This window comes from Tenrec ecaudatus, chromosome 13, assembly GCF_050624435.1.
Source record: "Tenrec ecaudatus isolate mTenEca1 chromosome 13, mTenEca1.hap1, whole genome shotgun sequence".
Taxonomy (NCBI): Eukaryota; Metazoa; Chordata; class Mammalia; order Afrosoricida; family Tenrecidae; genus Tenrec; species Tenrec ecaudatus.
Genome location: NC_134542.1, coordinates 103,483,748 through 103,501,167, shown reverse-complemented (window position 1 = coordinate 103,501,167; position 17,420 = coordinate 103,483,748). Strand labels below are relative to the sequence as shown.

At 40.3% G+C, this 17,420-nt stretch overlaps 1 protein-coding gene, 1 non-coding gene and 1 pseudogene across 3 annotated transcripts in view; 2 read left to right on the top strand and 1 right to left on the bottom strand.

Annotated features, from left to right (window-relative positions):
* Positions 1 to 17,420, top strand: part of FAM210A (family with sequence similarity 210 member A) — a 57,998-nt gene that overhangs the window by 501 nt on the left and 40,077 nt on the right. For both annotated transcript variants that reach the window (XM_075529896.1, XM_075529895.1), the window contains exon 2: positions 16,389 to 16,905. In XM_075529896.1, the coding sequence (XP_075386011.1) occupies positions 16,430 to 16,905 (476 nt within the window). In that variant the 5' untranslated portion in view covers positions 16,389 to 16,429. The remainder of the gene's footprint in view (positions 1 to 16,388; positions 16,906 to 17,420) is intronic.
* LOC142425079 (U6 spliceosomal RNA) lies at positions 4,309 to 4,415 on the top strand. Its single transcript, XR_012779455.1, has one exon. It is a non-coding gene; the product is annotated as a U6 spliceosomal RNA (small nuclear RNA).
* On the bottom strand, positions 11,143 to 11,468 carry LOC142424050 (mitochondrial import receptor subunit TOM6 homolog pseudogene; annotated as a pseudogene).

Genomic DNA, 17,420 nt, shown 5'->3' with positions numbered 1-17,420 from the left:
CCACCGTGTTTGGGAAGCCCTCGTTCCAGGGAGGCTGTTGTCGTGATGGACTCCGGAGAAAGGAGTTTCTTCCGAAGCGCCCAAGAGCATAATTTTCTGGGTGGGTTGGTTGGTTTGGGAAGGACAACACATCTTTGTCCAACCTCTCAGATCACCACTAGAGAGAGACAAAGTCATCTTCTCTATTAAAACTCAAACCGTTATAGTTAAAGACTTGAAACTCAAGATTAAGGTCAAAACTTTGCCTGCGAATTAAGGCAGATTGACGGTGTGTGTGCGTTTTAGTGCTGTGTATCAGTACCTTCCCACTTTAAGGCGTAGAAATCTGAGCAGTCCTCGGGAATTATTTTGCATCAAAACGGATACCTCTAAACCACTTTAAAAAATGTTCCTGTCCTTAACAATTAGCAAACCTATAGCCTAGGAGCCCCTGTGGCACTGGGTAGTGGGTTGCTAATCTAGACGTCAGCAATTGGAAACTACCAGCCCCTCGGCTGGAGAAAGACTAAAGTTTCTATTGCTGGAAAGAGTTCTGCTCTGCCCTATAGTCACTATGAGCCGGCATCGACTCAAAGGTAATATATAGAAAAGACTAAAACTGACCCATGGGGTGTCCGAAGCATTGAAACTATGGGGGCAGACTGCCCCTATCTTTCTTCAGGGAATCTTGTGAACTGTCCTGGCAGCCAAGGGGTTAACCACTGCCACCAGATCGCCCTGCATGTGATAGTTATATTGATGAGTAGCTGTAGGATGTGCTTTCCAATGGGGTGCCGTAGAATTGGCTGTGACTCAGTGATCCTGCACACAACAGCAAAACACTACCTGATCCTATACCATCCTCACAAATACTATGCTCGACACCATTGTCGCAGCCACTGTGTCTGCTAATCCATTTCTTGAAGGCCTTTCTCTAATTTGCTGACCCCTCTACTAAGCATGAGGTCCTTTCCCAGAGAAAAGGTTGGTTCTGAGTCACTTTTATAAAGATGGAAAGTTCAGACGATTTAATAACAGAATGTATCCCAAGGGAGTGAGCGCCGTCCTTGCTTCTAAGAAGCATTCTGACTTTCTTCCAGATAATTTGTTTTTCTGCCTGTCACAGGTATTCCTTTTGGAGTTATTTGAACATAGTTCAAATGCTTGAGTTCTGTGGTCTTCCTTCATGGTCCAGCTTTCCCAAGAATTGGAGGCAATTGATAGATTCCATGGCTTGCAGCAGGCACCCCTTAATTCCTTCCCCCTTCCTCCCTCCCTCAAGATCCCTTGATGATTTATAAATTATTTTTTTTCATGCCTCCCTTCACCGACTTTTCTGTTGTCCCCCCTCCTGGTGTGTGTGTGTGGGGGGGATGTTATATGTCCATCATTGTGATAGGTTCCTCCTTTCTCCCCCCACCTTCCCTCCACCCTCCTGGCATCACTACTCATTATTGGGCCTGAGGGGTTTGTCCTAAATTCCCTGTGTTGCAAGTTCTTGTCTGTACCAGTCAGTATACATGCCCTGATCCATCCAGGTTTGTAAGGTAGAATTGGGGTCATGACAGTGCGGGGGAGGGTTATTGGGGGGAAGGGAGAGCATTAAAGAAATAGAGGAAAGTTGTGTGTTTTGTCAGTTGTGTGCACCCTGACTGGCTCATCTCTTTCTTGTGGCCCTTCTGTAAGGGGATATGATTTTTTTGTTTTGGGTCTTTGATACCTGATCCTATCGACACCTCCCGACCACACGGGCTGGTGTGCTGCTTCCTTGTGGACTTTGTTGCTTCTCAGCTAGATGGCCACTTTTATATCTTCAAACCTTTAAGACCCCAGATGCTATATCTTTTGTCAGCTTTCTTTACCACACTTGCTTATGCACCCATTTTGTCTTAAGCCATCACAGAATACCAGGTTATTAGAACAAAGTTTTCCTGCATTGAAGGAGTACCAAGTGGAGGCTCAATGTCCATCTGTTGCCTTACTTCTTAACAAATAAATAGGTGTACATGGATCTATTTCCAGATTGTCATTTATAAGTGTATTTACATATATGCATGCCTTTATTTAGACCTCTATAAATGTCTTTGGCCTCCTGGTTCTTTCTTCTATTTACTCTTACTTTCCTCTTGTCTCACTATCATGTTCAGCCTTCCCTCATATTTTGGTAATTCCTCTTGGCTACTTTGCCCTTGGATCAAGCCCCATCCTTGCCATTGATTTTAGATCACTTGTTCCCTTGTCTTTGGGTTTGTTGGCACACCCCTTCCTTTCCCTGCCTCCCCCTCACACACCTTAGTTCTTAAGTGACTTTAAATAGATCTTACTCTTTAACACTTTAGTTTGGTCATTGAACAAGGTCAAAGGTTCAAACCCACCAGCTGCTCCTCAGAAAAAGATGAAACTGTTCTCATAAAGATTTATAGCCTTGGAAACCCACTATGTCAGAATCAACTTGATGGCCATACATTTTTTGGGATTTTTTTTTGCAGATATACCCAGTGTTTTATTCCTTGATTGCTGTTTCCATTCGTGCTGAAAGAAATCCTTGATAGATTCAAAATTTTCTCCATTTATTATGATGTCTGTCAGTTCAGTTGTGAGGATTTTTGTCTTTATTATATTGAAGTGTAATCTGTTCAGAAGACTGTGTTCTTTCCGATGGAGGCACTTCTAAATTTTGGACACTAATCCTTTTCAGACTGACTACAACTTTGGACCAAGAATAAGATCTGTTTTTAACAAATGGATTTCACATGGCTGCCTTTTTTTTTTTTAATTCAGTGAGCAAGGTTGATAACTTCATGAACAATTTCAAAACTATAGCGCCTGGATATTGGATGTGCTATTTACATATCCAAGCATTAAAACTAGGGGTTTATATAGCCTTTATTTGCTAATTACAATGGCAAAGTCACTTAAATTTAGGGAAAGTTAGTCCAATTTCTACTTGAAAAAAATTGTTTTCCCTCTGTGTTCAAGTGACTCCAAGGTTAACTCTTGCTTTTCATGGGCTATAGATAGCAAGTTTTCAATTTTTATAAAACTTACCTGGAAATGTAAATTTAGTGGAGAAGAGAGTACAAACTCTTGAAAGTAGTAGTAATGAAGGCAATAAATGGGCCAGATAAGCATGTCGAGAGCCAGTAGCCAGTGTTGTTATTCTCACTCAGGGGTGTCTGCATAATTGCTTTAGTGTCTTCTGTGTGTCAAATAATCTAATGAGGTAGTTTTATTATTTTTTTTTCAACTCGCTCCCTCTCCTTAGTTTTATTATTTTTTTATAGAGAGGATTAAGTGGAGCTAATTAAGTGACCCATTCAGCCTGGGGTCAGAGACCAAGCTGTGTGCTAATATTGTGCCTGGGACTGCCAGAGTGTTACCTTCTCTGGAAGGCATCCCGCACTGCTTCTCTGAGGAATCCGAGTCAGTGTCTCAACGACTGTGGTAGGAGAGTATTTATTACACAGGCACAGATCTCACTCAGCCAAGCCTCTATTTCAAAGAGAAAGTACATTCCAAAGGAGGAATGGGTCAGTTTCCTTGGACTTGAGACAAGCTCGTGGTACAATGCCAAGATATTTATGATATACATGATACTAAGGAGAGGAATATTTATGATTGTTCTGGCAGAATGGGGCAACTCCTTTTAAGTGTGAGGTCCAATCCTCACTTTCCCTTGTTTGGCGAGACCGCGAGTGTCATGGTGTTCTCCTTGGTAGTGGTACACTGTCATGGTGCTAGTGGGTGTGATTGTCCTTATTATAATAAGCAACAGAGTTCCTCTTGGTCATTTCTTTCCCCATGTGTATTCAAGGTGGGAGGCAGTTCTCTGATCCACAGGATCCTTTTTTTTTTTAATTTTTTTTTCACAGGATCCTTGAATTAGTAAGTTTTACTTTGGTTAATCAGCTGAACTCTTTGATTACTCCTTTATTCTTCAGGTGTTTTTCAGTGGAGTTTTCTAGCTTCCCTGGAACTGGCCATTGCCTGCAGAGTGGCTTTCCAGAATATGTTTTAGTTCTTCATAATACTTAGATTATCATGTTGGTAAAGAAAGTAGCAGGGGACAGGTGGATATTGTATCTGCGGGAACAGGAGCTCCACCAAACAGGATCATCATTTTTGTAAGCTCTTTCCCAAGTGCCTTGAATTGCCCCAGGACGTTTATTCGTCCCCCACCCCCCCTGTTTGTTTTCTTTTTAGGTTACATAGAATTTATTAATAATTATAAGATTGTTTTTGGTGTTCTATTGATTGTTGTACTGAGTGTGGTTACTGTTGTAGAGTGGAAGATCCTATTTTGAAACAAGACTTGAAAATAAGATTTGAGTGCTTGCTTCGGCGGCACATATACTAAAATTGGAACGATACAGAGAAGATTAGCATGGCCCCTGCGCAAGGATGACACGCAAATTCGTGAAGCGTTCCATATTAAAAAAAAAGAAAAGATTTGATTGACAAAACTGAGTTTTAGGAATATAAACATCAAATAGTTTGAACTTTCCCTCCTTATAAAAGTGACTCAAAACTCAGCTGCCATCATGTCAATTCTGATTCATAGCAACTCTATAGACAGCATAAACTAACTGCCCCTGTGAGTCTGAGACTAACTCTTTATGGAAGTAGAAAGCCTTGTCTTTCTCCCTCAGAGCTGGCTGGTGGTTTTGAACTGCTGACTTTGTAGTTAGCAGCCCAACGTGTAAACACTAGCCTACCTAAGGTGGTCATAAGGATCCCTAGTGGCATGGTGGGTTATGCATTGGCCCACTACTAGCGAAGTCAGCAGTTCAAAACAACCACTTGCTTTCAGGTAGGAAAAGGAGGCTTTCCTACTCATAAAGAGTTACGGTAGGAAACCCACAGGGGCAGTTATACTATGCTCTCTGCGATCTCCATTAGCTGTTAGTGATTAAAAGGCAATGAATTTCAGTTTCTGAGTGTGTAAATAGTACTTCCTGGTTTTGCATGTTTGCCATGTATGTTGTCTTTGGGTAGGTGATCTTGCTTTAATTTCCTCATGGAGTTGAATAGGACAAATGATAAAACAATATGTCCTGTACTGCACAGTACTTACAATGCAACAACCCTTTCATTTTTAGTTTATGACAGCTGCAACTGCTACTGTAGTAGCTGAAAGCTTCAGAGTGCTATCCATGTCATTTGCATGTGACTGAAATTTTGTCTAGATACAACTGAAAATTATTTTCATGAGTTCATATAAACTAGAAGAGAGATTTATTAATAATATTTTAAATGCTTTCAAGTCTGAGCTACCTTCTCTCAAACAATTTTTCACTTTAAATAAAACTAAAACTTAGCTGCACCATTGGAGTAGAGGATCATCTTGCAGGCTAGAAACATAAATGTGAAAGATGAGGGGTTTAAGATATTTATTGGGTTCTAATACCTAAAGAGGAGAGGATTTGCGAGAGCTGAAAGGGGTTTTACTTGTACTGATAGTTAGCTTAGTAGGAGGACAGAGGAGGGATCCATTTCCCTTGGACATATTTGTTGGGTCTGGTGCAGAATTAATAAGGAAAGCAGAGAGCAGGGTATGAGTGAGTAGTTGGTAAAGACTTGTAGGAATTTTGATTGCATCTTTCCTTCATCAGTTGAAAAGGAATCGGGTATCACTTAATGAAAATGAAGTGCTGTGTCTTGTACAAGAGATAAGATGTGCGGTAATCAGCATAGTGGGTGTATGACTAGACAAGTCAGTACATTGAATGTAAGCATCACTTATGTTCTTATCAGACCCTTGGACAAATTTAAAATGTCAAGTTGTACTTGGCAGAGTTGGAGTTCAGCCAGATTTACTATGATGAAAGCAGAGAACAGGAAGGGAGTTAATGCAAGAGAGTGATTACAGGACTGTTGCTATTGTAGTTAACTCTCATTGAGTGGGGCCCCGCACAGTGAAACAAATTAATGAGCAATGAACTTCATGCACAATGCACAATTAAACAAATTAATGAGCAACTTTCCCATGATTAGTTACATAATTGATCATTTTGCTACATAATGTTTTTCTTATTTTCCTTCCAACTTTTTAAAATATCATTTTATTGGGAGCTTGACCTTCAAACTTTTTATTGTAAATTGGAAAAGATTTACTTTTCGGGTCATCAACTTTGTATACAACATATTAAACTTGAAATCAAACTTCCCAATAGTTTGCCCTTTGCTTGCTTCTTGGTTTGTTTTTTCCTCGTAGACTACTGTCTTCTATTACTCCCAAGTTAACACCCTTCAACAGTTAAGCCTGTTGCTCTACCTTCCCTCCCCTGTACTCCACCCCCCAAGTCTCCAGAATATGAACATATCTTGGTGGATAGATAGATAGATAGATAGATAGATAGATAGATAGATAGATAGATAGATAGAGATACATACAGATATATATTTCCCACCCCCACCCTAATAGCAGTGGTCTCATAAAAAGGTCTTCATCCTTTTGTGATTCTATCTTCTTGCTATTGTGAACAGTGCTGCAGTGTGCGTGGGTGTGTGTGTGTATCTGTTTGTGTTATGACTCTTAATTTCTTTAGGATATATGCCCAGAGCAGGAGTTAAATTACCCGTTTGGAATTTCTATTCCTAGTTGTTTGAGGTAGTGCCATATTGCTTTTCACTGGGGTTGTGCATATTTACAGTCCCTCCAGCATCGTTCAAGGGTTCCAATCTCTCCACCGTGTCTCCAGCATTTGTTGTTCTCTTATTGAACTTGGCTGCCAAAGTCGATGAAAGATAGTATCTCAGTGTTTACATTTACATCTCCTTGATAGCTAGTGATTTTGAGCATTTCTTCATGTTTGCCATTGGAGTTCATCTTTGGTGAACTATCTGTTCATATCCCTTTCTCACTTTTTAGTTAGATTTCTCCTCATTTTCTTGTTGAGGTATTGCAGTTCTCTGTGGAAGTTAAAGATTAGTCCCTTGCCTATTGATTGGGTCATCAAAAAATTTTTCCACACTCTGTGTTCTCTTCTTTTGATGAAGTCTTTGATGCACAAAAGTATCTTCTTTTCAGTATGTCCCCATCATCTATTTTGTCGTCTAGTGTGTCTGTGCAAGGCAATAGAGTCCTTAACTTTGTCCCTCTTTTCTCGGAGACTGTATTGATGGCTCTGGGTTTTACCCTGTCCTTTAGGTGGGTGTGAGTTGTAATTGGCTCAAAGGCGGTGAGTTTGATTGCCTTTTTAATGTATTTAAGAAAGATATTGGCCTGTAGTTTTCTATTTTGGTAGAGTCTTTGCCTAGTTTTCCTTTCAGAGTTAAGCTTCTTTCCTAAAATGAGCTTAGGGATTTTCTGTACGTTTCTATACTCTGGAATAGTTTGTGTAGAATTGATGTCAATTTTTCTCTGAAAGTTTAGCAGAATTCCCTCTTAAAGCCGTTTTGTCCCAGACTTTCGTTGTTGCAATTTTTTAATGACTTGTTCTATTCTTTTATTATAGGATTACTGGAATTTTCTCAATCTGTGTTGATGTGATTAGATACAGTATTTCTCGAAATTTGTTCCGCTAGTCTTTCAACTATGGTAGATTACAGTCTTTTGTAGTGGTATGTTGTTATGTTTCTTAATTTGTGATGTGACTTTAATTCCTCATTCTTGATATTTTATCCTTTTTTCATTTTCCTTTGTTTGCTAATCGCTTGTCAACCTTGTCAAAACTTTCAAAGAACCAACTTCTGTTGTTGACTTTTTCTATTGTTCTGCTTTCATATCAATTTATTTCTATTCTAAATTTTTTTTCTAGTGCATTTGAGGGTCTATCTTGTTGACCTTGTTTTTTAATCATTGAAGATGTTAGAGTAAGCGGTTGATTTTGCTTTTCACTTTTTTCGTGTGTGAATATTTTGCTAAAATTGCCCGTTTGGTTATGTTGTGTTTTAGGTCTCATTTGTTTCAAGGAATGTTTTTATTTCATTAATTGTCCAGTATAATTTAAATCATATGTTATTCAGCTTCCATGTATTTGCTTTATTATCCTTGCTCTTTTTCTTGTTAGTTTTTAATTATATAGCATTGTGGGCTGAGAAAATGTACAATCTCAATGTTTTAAAATTAATTTGAAGCTTACTTTGTGTTATAACACGGGAAGCAAATATACAGTAGGGTATCCCAATAAAACAGGAATTTTCTTTTAAGTACTTACACTTAATACATTTGTCAATCTGTGATTCCCTTCTTGGAAACATTTTCAAACCCATCTGTTTGGATGGCTGACAGCACCTCCTTCGATTTTTTTTTTTCTTCTTCACCTCTGCTGTGTTGTCAAATTGCTGTCCTTTCTTTTTTCATTATTTCTTTATTTTGCTGTCCTTTCATATTCCTCTTCATTCACAGAAACAAAAAGAAGTCGCACAGAGGGAGGTCATGTGAATAAGGTGCGTGTGGGCAAGAGAGACCTGCGGTTTTTTGTCAAAAATTGGAGTGCTGTGTGAGCAGGTGCATTGTCGTGGTGGCCAAAGCAGTCTGTCTGCCAGAAATCAGGCTTTTTTATCTCACACTGTTACCTAGTCTTTTCAGAACCTCTCAATAGAAAGCTTGATGAACAGTCTGACCTGGTGGAAGGAAAGTCAAATGCACTATCCACATCAGATCAGAAAAACAAAGGAGCATCGCCTTGGCTTTTTATTTCACTTGACAAGCTTTTTTTGAGTGAGGTGACTTGATTGATGTTTTCTTTTGGGTCCTAAGAATAACACCCTGCCTTGTCACTAGTAATGACCTTGGGGAAAAAGTCTGGGTCGCTTTGGAGCTGTGAAAGCACGTCATGTTTCCACTTGGTCCTCTTTTTCCTGGTCAGTCTGAACACAAAGCACAAAATTTGCAGCGAACCTTTCATTCCAAAATCTTTCAGTAAAATTCGCTGAATCAAGCAAGAGAGTCCAGGTAACTTCCCCATCTCTTCAGTAGTCCATCCTCCGTATTCCAGAACAAGTACACGAATTTTGTCAATGTTTTAGTCCATTTGGGAATTGTCAAAGGAAGTTTGTGAAGTTTGTCATCAATCGACATTTCACCTATTTTTAAACAAAACTACTCATACACTTGAGTTTTTTCCAAAGCACTGCCCTTGTAAGTTGTGTTCAATATTGTAGCCCGCCACGTCTCGCCAGCAAGAAGGACGCGCCACAACAGGATTCTTCCACAAGCGTTTTATTGTTGGGTTTGATTGCTGAAGCAGATAGAAGACCCCAAGCCCCAAACTGCTGCTGCTTATATACTCTCTGTGGGGACGTGCCATGCATTGATTGGTGCGTTCGCCAGAACCCTTGTTTGCATACTCCAGGGTGGAGCTGTGACTACATCATCTAAGCAGTGCGCATGCGCTAAGTGGTTGTTTACCACTTAACTGGGCCACCGCCCTGACTGCCCGGCGCCATCTTGTAATGGCGGCGAGAGCTGCGGCTTCCCACACAATATCACAACAGTTTCTGTGGCATTTTTCCCGAGCAGGAAACAAAATTTCACAGCCACATGCTGTTCTCTTAAATCAACCTTCACAAAACAAAGAGGTTCGATCCAAACTGCTTTTAGAAAAAAATTCCCTGTGACCAGAGAGAACCTTCCCAGACGGCACCATCAGTGCCCTACCTTAGAGTGTTTTGCTTGATGTTTGCTAGTGAGGAAAGCGGGTACTGTGAAAGCCCCGGCCAGCAGAGCTTTGTTCTTTTTGAGGTTGCCCCCTCCTGTACTGTGTTGCTGTGTGTGCACTGCTCTGTATATGTCTAGGACGTCAAATTGGTTCATTGAGTTTAGTTCATCTTTAATGAGTTTATTCCCAGATGACTTGTCTTTCCTTGAAAATAGTTTATAGGAATTTCCTGCTGTTGTTGAATTGTCTTATTTCTCTCTTTAGTTTTATAATAGTTTGATTAATGTGTTTTGAGGATCCTTGCTTTGGGAAAATCTTTGCTTGTTAGGGTTTTGCTTCCTAAGTGCTCTTGTTCCTTTAATCATTTTGTAGTGACTTCCTTTGTGCTCATGATGGGTTTTTGTTCTGAAATATCTTTTACTAGAAATTAATATTGTCACTCCTGTTGGTTTTGAGCAGGGGTTTGGTTGCCGTTAACTTGATGTTTATTTTTTTTATCCAATTTCTTTTTGTATCCAAGATATTCTTCTTGTAAGCACCATATTGATGGATATTATTTTCTTAAGAGAAAGATGTAATTTTCTACTTCCATTAAGAGTTACAGTTTCAGAAACTCACAAGGGAAATTCTATCTTGCCCTATAGCAGCGGTTCTCAGCCTGTGGATCGTGACCCCATTGGAGGTCGAACGACCCTTTCACAGGTGTCGCCTGAGACCATCAGAAAACACATATTTCTAATGGTCTTAGGAACTGAGACATCGCTCCTCTATCCGTCTCCAGGCAGGTCTGCCCAAATACAGAAATACCCAAATGTAGATAGGCCCACATATGAGTACCTGGCGTAAAGACTGTTGCCCATGATACACCAGACTTCAAGACAAAACTTCATTTATTTGTCATTAGAAATAAATATTTCACAATGTATAATTACATATTGTTTTTGTAATTAATCACTGTGCTTTAATGTTCAATTTGTAACAATGAAAATACATCCTACAATTGTGATAAGAGTTGTATGAGTCCCTAATAAAATGTTTTTTAAAAGAAAATACATCCTACATATCAGATATTTACATTATGATTCATAACTAGCAAAATTGAAGTTATGAAATAGCAACAGAAATAATGCTATGGTTGCAGGTCACCACTGTATTAAAGCATCTGAGGAATGGGATTAAAGGGTCAGGACATTAGGAAGGTTGAGAACCACTGCCTTATAAGGTTGTCCTGTAGTGCATTTAATCCAGTAGCATTCAGTGTCATAATTAATATGTGTGGGATTTTTGCTAACATTTTAAGTGTTTTGTGTGTGTTTGTGGTGTTATGATTTCTTTGTGTGTGTGTGTGTGTGTGTGTGTATCCATTCTTTATTGCAAGTATTTATGAAATACCACTAGGCTCTTCCCCAGGATGCGAGTCCAGACGGCCCCTCCAGAAACTTGGACGAGGCTATGCACACAAGTTTACATGACAGCGAGCAACCCTTTAGCGCCAGCTTGACCGCAGTGGAGCCAAAGGAAGTGACAGCAGGCAGGGGAGGGTGGGTGCGTATAGGAATCAAACTTCAGTTGCCCTTGGGGCGAATCTTGTGGCAGCACAGAAATGGAGGCTGTGTGGGGAAGGTTCAAGTACAGCACAAGGGTCCCAAGTGTCTAGGTGGCTACACCCCTGGCTGGGTGCCATTAGATCAATGTCGCTCAAGTTGCTGGCCAGCCAAACGCCTGCTGCAAAAAGTCCCAAGTTGAGGATCAAGTTCCTCCGGAAATCATTCCTGTCGGTGACGAAGCGGTAGACGCCCCGAAGTCAATCGCCCACGTTGTCGGGGATCTCGGGCGTCTCTTTGCAGATCCCGCAGTGCTTGCACCAACACCGGTGGAAGTCATGGCAGCACCTTCGCGTTCCGCAGCAGGCTCTCCCGGTGTTATGATTTCTTTGTTCTTCCTGTATTTGGTGCTGTTTTAGATACTGTTTTGAGTGTTGATTTTTCTGTTCTCCGTTTTGTCTTTGTTGTGATTGTCTGGAATTCCCCATTTAGTATTTCTTGTATTGTGGGTTTTCCTTTAGTTTCTCCTTGTCTGGAAGTACTCCTATTTATCTCTCATTTTTTTTATTATTTAGCTCGATAAAAAATTCTTGGTTGTTTTGAACTACCTACAAGCTTTTCTTTCTTGGTGTGTTTTGTTTTGTTCTTTGTCAGTGGTTTGTTGTTGTTTCGTTGTATACTGTTGCTTTGTTTTGCTCTGTCTTGTTTTTGTGCATGTTATTGTCTCCACAGGTCTGTCTAAATAAGATAGGCTGGATGAAGTATTGGAGGAAAAACAACGGGACCGACAGTTCCGGGGGACATGGGATACGGGGAGGTGGAGGGGTAAGGAAGTGGTGTTAACAAACCCAGGGACAAGGGAATAACAAGGGATCCAAATTGGTGGTGAGGTGGGAGTGGCAGACCTGGTAGGGAATGATCAAGGGTAAGGTAACAAAGAGTTATAGCTGTAACCCAGGTGGGGACTGAGCATGATAGTGGGACAGGAAGAAAGTCAAGGGAAATAGAGGAAAGAGCTGGGAGGCAAAGGGCATTTATAGAGGTCTAGACAAAGACATGTACATGCAAATATATATGTGAGGATGGGGAAATAGATCTATGTGCCTATATTTATAGGTTTAGTATTAAGGTGGCGGAAGAACCTTGGGCCTCTACTCAAGCACTCCCTCAATGCATGAATACTTTCTATTATTAAATTGGCATTCTATGATGCTCACCCTCCTGACAACCGCTGAAGCCAAAGCAGGTGAACAAGCAAATGTGGTGAAGAAAGCTGATGGTGCCCAGCTATCAAAAGAGATAGCGTCTGGGGTCTTAAAGGCTTGAAGATAAACAAGCGGTCATATAGCTGAGAAGCAACAAAGACCACATGGAAGCAGCACACCAGCCTATGTGATCACAAGGTGTCATTAGGATCAGGTATCGGGCATCAAAGAACAAAAAATCATATCATTGTGAATGAAGGGGAGTCCCTGCGTAATGGAAGCCCAAAGCCCATCAGTAAGCAACTGGGCATGCCCTTACAGAAGGGTCGTAGGGAGGAGACAAGCCAGTCGGTGCAGTATAGCAGTGATGAAACATACAACTTTCATCTAGTTCACTAATGTTTCCGCCCTCCCCTCTCCCCCGCCACTGTCATAATCCCAATTCTACCTTACAAATTCGGCTAGACTAGAGGATGTACACTGGTACAGATAAGAACTGGAAACAGGAAATCTGGGACAGATAAACTCCTCAGGACCAATAGTGAGAGTAGTGATACCAGAAGGAGTAAGGTAGGGGAGAAAAGAGGAACTGATCACAATGATCTACATATAACCCCCTCTCTGGGGGATGAACAACAGAAAAGTGGGTGAAGTGAGACATTGGACAGTGTAAGACATGACAAAATTTATAAATTTTCAAGGGTTCGTGAAGGAGGGATGGAGGAAGGGTGGAGGCAGGAGGGGAAAAAAGTGAGCTGATACCAAGGGCTCAAGTAGAAAGAAAATGTTTTGAGAATGATGATGGCAACAAATATACAAATGTGCTTGACACAATGGATGGATGGATGGATGGATGGATGGATTGTGATGAGTTGTACAAACCCTGATAAAATGATTTAAAAAAACAAAGATTTATTTCCCAAAACAAAAAAATGCCTCACTTTCTGCATCACTAGGTTTGATGGTAGATGTGTACATTTGAATAATATTTATATTGACTGGATTTCCTGCTATACTGATAGATATTCTCCTATCTCTGACAGCATTGTACTTAAAGATAAATCTTGAGACTTCCTTTTGGGTGATGAATGTGACTTCATTCCCAACATAATAAACCACATGATTTTCCTGATTCAAACTAGCCAATACTAGTCCCATTTCAGCTCACTAATGCCTGGGATGTCCATCTTTATTCTTTCCATTTTGTTTTTAATGAATCCCGATTTTCCTAGATTTGTTCTCCATACATTCCAAGTTCCAATTATTAGTAGATGTTTGCAGCAGTTTCGTGTTTTGAGTCATGCCCCATCAGCAGATGAAGGTCTCAAAGGCTTTGCACCTTTCACGTCGTTATGGTTGACTCGACTTGGAGAAGGCCGCTTTTCCTCATCTTACTTTGAATGACGTGACAGACTCGTTTTCTGGTCCGATCGCTGACAGCATTCTGCTGCGGTGCGTGAGACTGTCAGTGACTGTGCAGAGGTCTGCAGTGAGCAGCCTCATCCTTCTTTGGAAGCTCTGCTGAAACCGGTTCACTTTGGGTGACCCCGATGGTCTTTGAACTACCAGTGACAGCTCTTCTAGCATCAAAGCCACACACAAGCCACCAGAGTATGACAATGGACTCAGACGTAACGTGAATCATGAAGGTGGTGCATTCCAAGGTTCTTTCGTACATGGGAGTCGCTATAGAGCTGGCTCAGTGGCACTTAACCCCAAACCAGAGCCAGGCTATATTCATTCATGTAGCTTTACAGTATGATTTGAGCCTCGCTACAGGGTTCTCCCAAGATGTTTTTGGCTATTCAGTCCTTTGCAACCCCATCCTGTATTTGAGGATTGGCTCCTCCATTTCTGCAAAGAAGACTGAACTTTTGATCAGGATTACGTTGATGTCTAGATACTTTTGTATAATAATACTGACACTGTAATGATAGGGAGTCTTCCCATCCATGAAAAGAGGTTATATTTCTAATCATCTAGGTCTTTAAAGTTTTAAGCTTTGAGCGTACAATTATTTCACCTCCTTTTAAATTTGCTCCTACAAAGCTCACTGCCATGAGTCAGTGTAGACTCATAGTGACCCTCTAGCACAGAGTGCAGCTGCTCCTATGAGTTTCTGGTCACGGGAGTAGAAAGCCTCATCTTTCTCTGGAGAGGCCGCTGGTGGCTTTGAACTGCTGACAAGCCAAGGTCACATCATCATGCCACCACAGCTCCTGAATTTGCTCTTTTCCTAGGTTTTTGTTTTGGAAAATTTTATAAATGGAATTATTTTCTCAATTCTACCTTCAGACTATTGCTGGCGCCTTATGCTCATCTTAGACTTGTAGTCTGAATGGTATTTTCTTACTTGTCCTCAGCCATACAGACGCCAGGTCATTTGCTCCCGGGTGTTATTTCCACTTTGCCACACAGAATGTGTAAGATTACGTGTTGTTTTTCCTCAGTTCTTGCATCTCAATCTGGAAAGAATTCACATGGCAGAAGCAAGATAGTAAGTTAAAGTAAACTTTTATGTGCTAAATAAAGTAATGTTTTTATAGTATATTTTCGGAGACAAGAATAGGCTCTATCTACTTGGAAGTAATTGGCTGTGTGTGTAAGTGTACATGTGACTAGTCCCTACTGCATTGGTCCAGGCTTTGAGTGGGTGTGCATAATTGTGTGTCTGAGGTAATTGGCCTTCACTGAGATTGTCCTTTCCCATAGGTTTGGGTGACAACCCCTTTTCCCTAACCTTCCTGCCTCTCAGGTTTTTGTTGACTAATAGAAGTCCTACAAATAGCCTTGTTTTCAATTTAAAAAAAAACCTTTAAAAATTATCCTCCATAAGGGGGTCTACATGTAACCTCCTGCCTGGGGGATGGGCAGCAGGAAAGTGGGTGAGGGGAGACACCAGACAGTGTAAGATAGGATAGAGTAATAATTTATAAGTTATTAAGGGTTCATGAGAGAGGTGGAGGGAAAGAAAGGAAACGAGCTGATTCCAGGAACCCAAGTGGAGGGCGAATTTTGAGAATGACGAGGGCAATGAATGTATAAGGGTGCTTTACTCAACTGATGTATGTATGGATTGTGAGTATATGAGCCCCGAAAAAATTATTTATTAAATTATCCTCCATGATGTCTGCCAAACTGATTTACTGTATCATTTTGACACCACTAGTAAGGATTTGCTCCCTGAAGCAGCAGAGAGAATTCACTTCAAGTTAGAAAAAGAGGTTGGTTAGATGACATAGATGGGAGAACTACAGCAAGGCAGGTTTTCTTGATGGCAAAACCAAACCAACCCTCTCATTGATCCACTTTTGACCCTTAGCAACCCTACGGGACAGGGTAGAGCTGCACCTGTTGTTTTGCAGTACAAGAACTCTTTACAAGAAAGCCTTATCTTTCTCCCAAGAATCAGCTGGTGATTTCACACTGCTAACCTTGCAATTAGTAGCCAGAAGTGTAACTATGTCACCAGGGCTCTTGAAGGCATCCCCATGATGAATACAGAGATATATGCTTTCGAATTCATACCCTCAGGGAGTGAACTGGCTTCTTTTTTTTCCCTGAATTCACACCCTACGGGAGTCACTTACAGATGTTTAAATTCACTCTGGTTTCAGGATAATCATGGGTGCAGCTCATTAAACAAGCAGACCGAAAAGTTAAGGCTCTTTAAGTCGGAGGCCACGATGGAGATGTCTCTACTGACTAACCACGAAGCAGGAATTCGCTTTCCTTGGGATGGTTCTAATAGTTACCTGGAGGCTTTTTCCGGGGAACATCAAGTTTGCCTCTGAGCAATGCAGCACATTTGAAAAACTCCAAAGGCACTCTCATGGGCAACAAGGAAAGCATGATGGAAATTAGGCTAACTGCAGTAAGAAACTTGGGTTGCATGTTTTTGGTAATAATATTGAAACCATGTATTTTAATGAAATTTTTAGAACTATGTACCCTAATATTAATTTTGAGAATTTAGTAGCATTCTTGCCTTGGGTGTCTTTTATTTTGTATTTATTTTTAATTGTTTTTTTTTGTTTGTTTGTTTTTTTAAATAGTCTCTGTAGAAGCTGAAACCCATCGATCACCATTCTTCAGAATGCAATGGAACGTATTACAGACTGTAACTGGGCTGGTCCAGCGGACAAACTTGAAACCACCTAAAGCTGGTCTTTTTGGATACTGTCAAAGCATAAAAGGACTCTTACTCTTGTATAATGCAGAATCCAAAATAGTATTGGTACAAAGCCCTCAGAAACAATGGCTACACTTACCTGCTGCCCAGTGTATTGGAAAGGAGAGGAAGCCATTCAAATCTCAGCCATCCCTACTTGGTGTTCTTCACGTTAAACAACGGGAGCAAGATTATTTACCCAAGAGAGTTGCATCATCCAATGCCACATCCCAAGGAACTCCCACAGGAAAAAAGGAAGAACTTGATCCATTACAAGACAAATCTATTAGTCTCTATCAGCGATTTAAGAAAACATTTAGACAGTATGGAAAGGTTTTGATTCCAGTACACCTAATAACTTCTGGTGTTTGGTTTGGGACATTTTATTATGCAGCCATAAAGTAAGTTTTTGAATTGTCTGAATATTTTCCCTGTTTTATCAGAATATTAATTATGCTTCACAATAGCCTTAAATCTTAAAATGCTCTAATATATTTGATAAAGTACAATTTTCATAGCTCTTTTTAGATTTTAGTAATAATAACTTGTGCTTACTGTACATGTTAGACATTTTGTTAAAATTTAAACTGTTATCTCATTTAATTACAGCAATGTACAGTGAAAACAGATTAAGCAAGGATTAGGTTATTTTCCTAAACTAATCCAACTGGTAAGAGGTGAATCCTGGACTTATTTAATTTTCTCTGACTTTAAAAAGTCATGCTCTTAATTACACTTGATAGTGTCATCAATATGTAGGACACCACAGAAATCTGATATCAGATTTAGAAATAAGACAACTCCATGAGTTCAGTACTTATATATCTTTAGATGTTAAATGTAAAAATGGCTATTTGCGTGTTCTGGCCTGGAAATTGCTAAGCTATTTTTGCCACAGCCTGGCTTATAGCTGTGG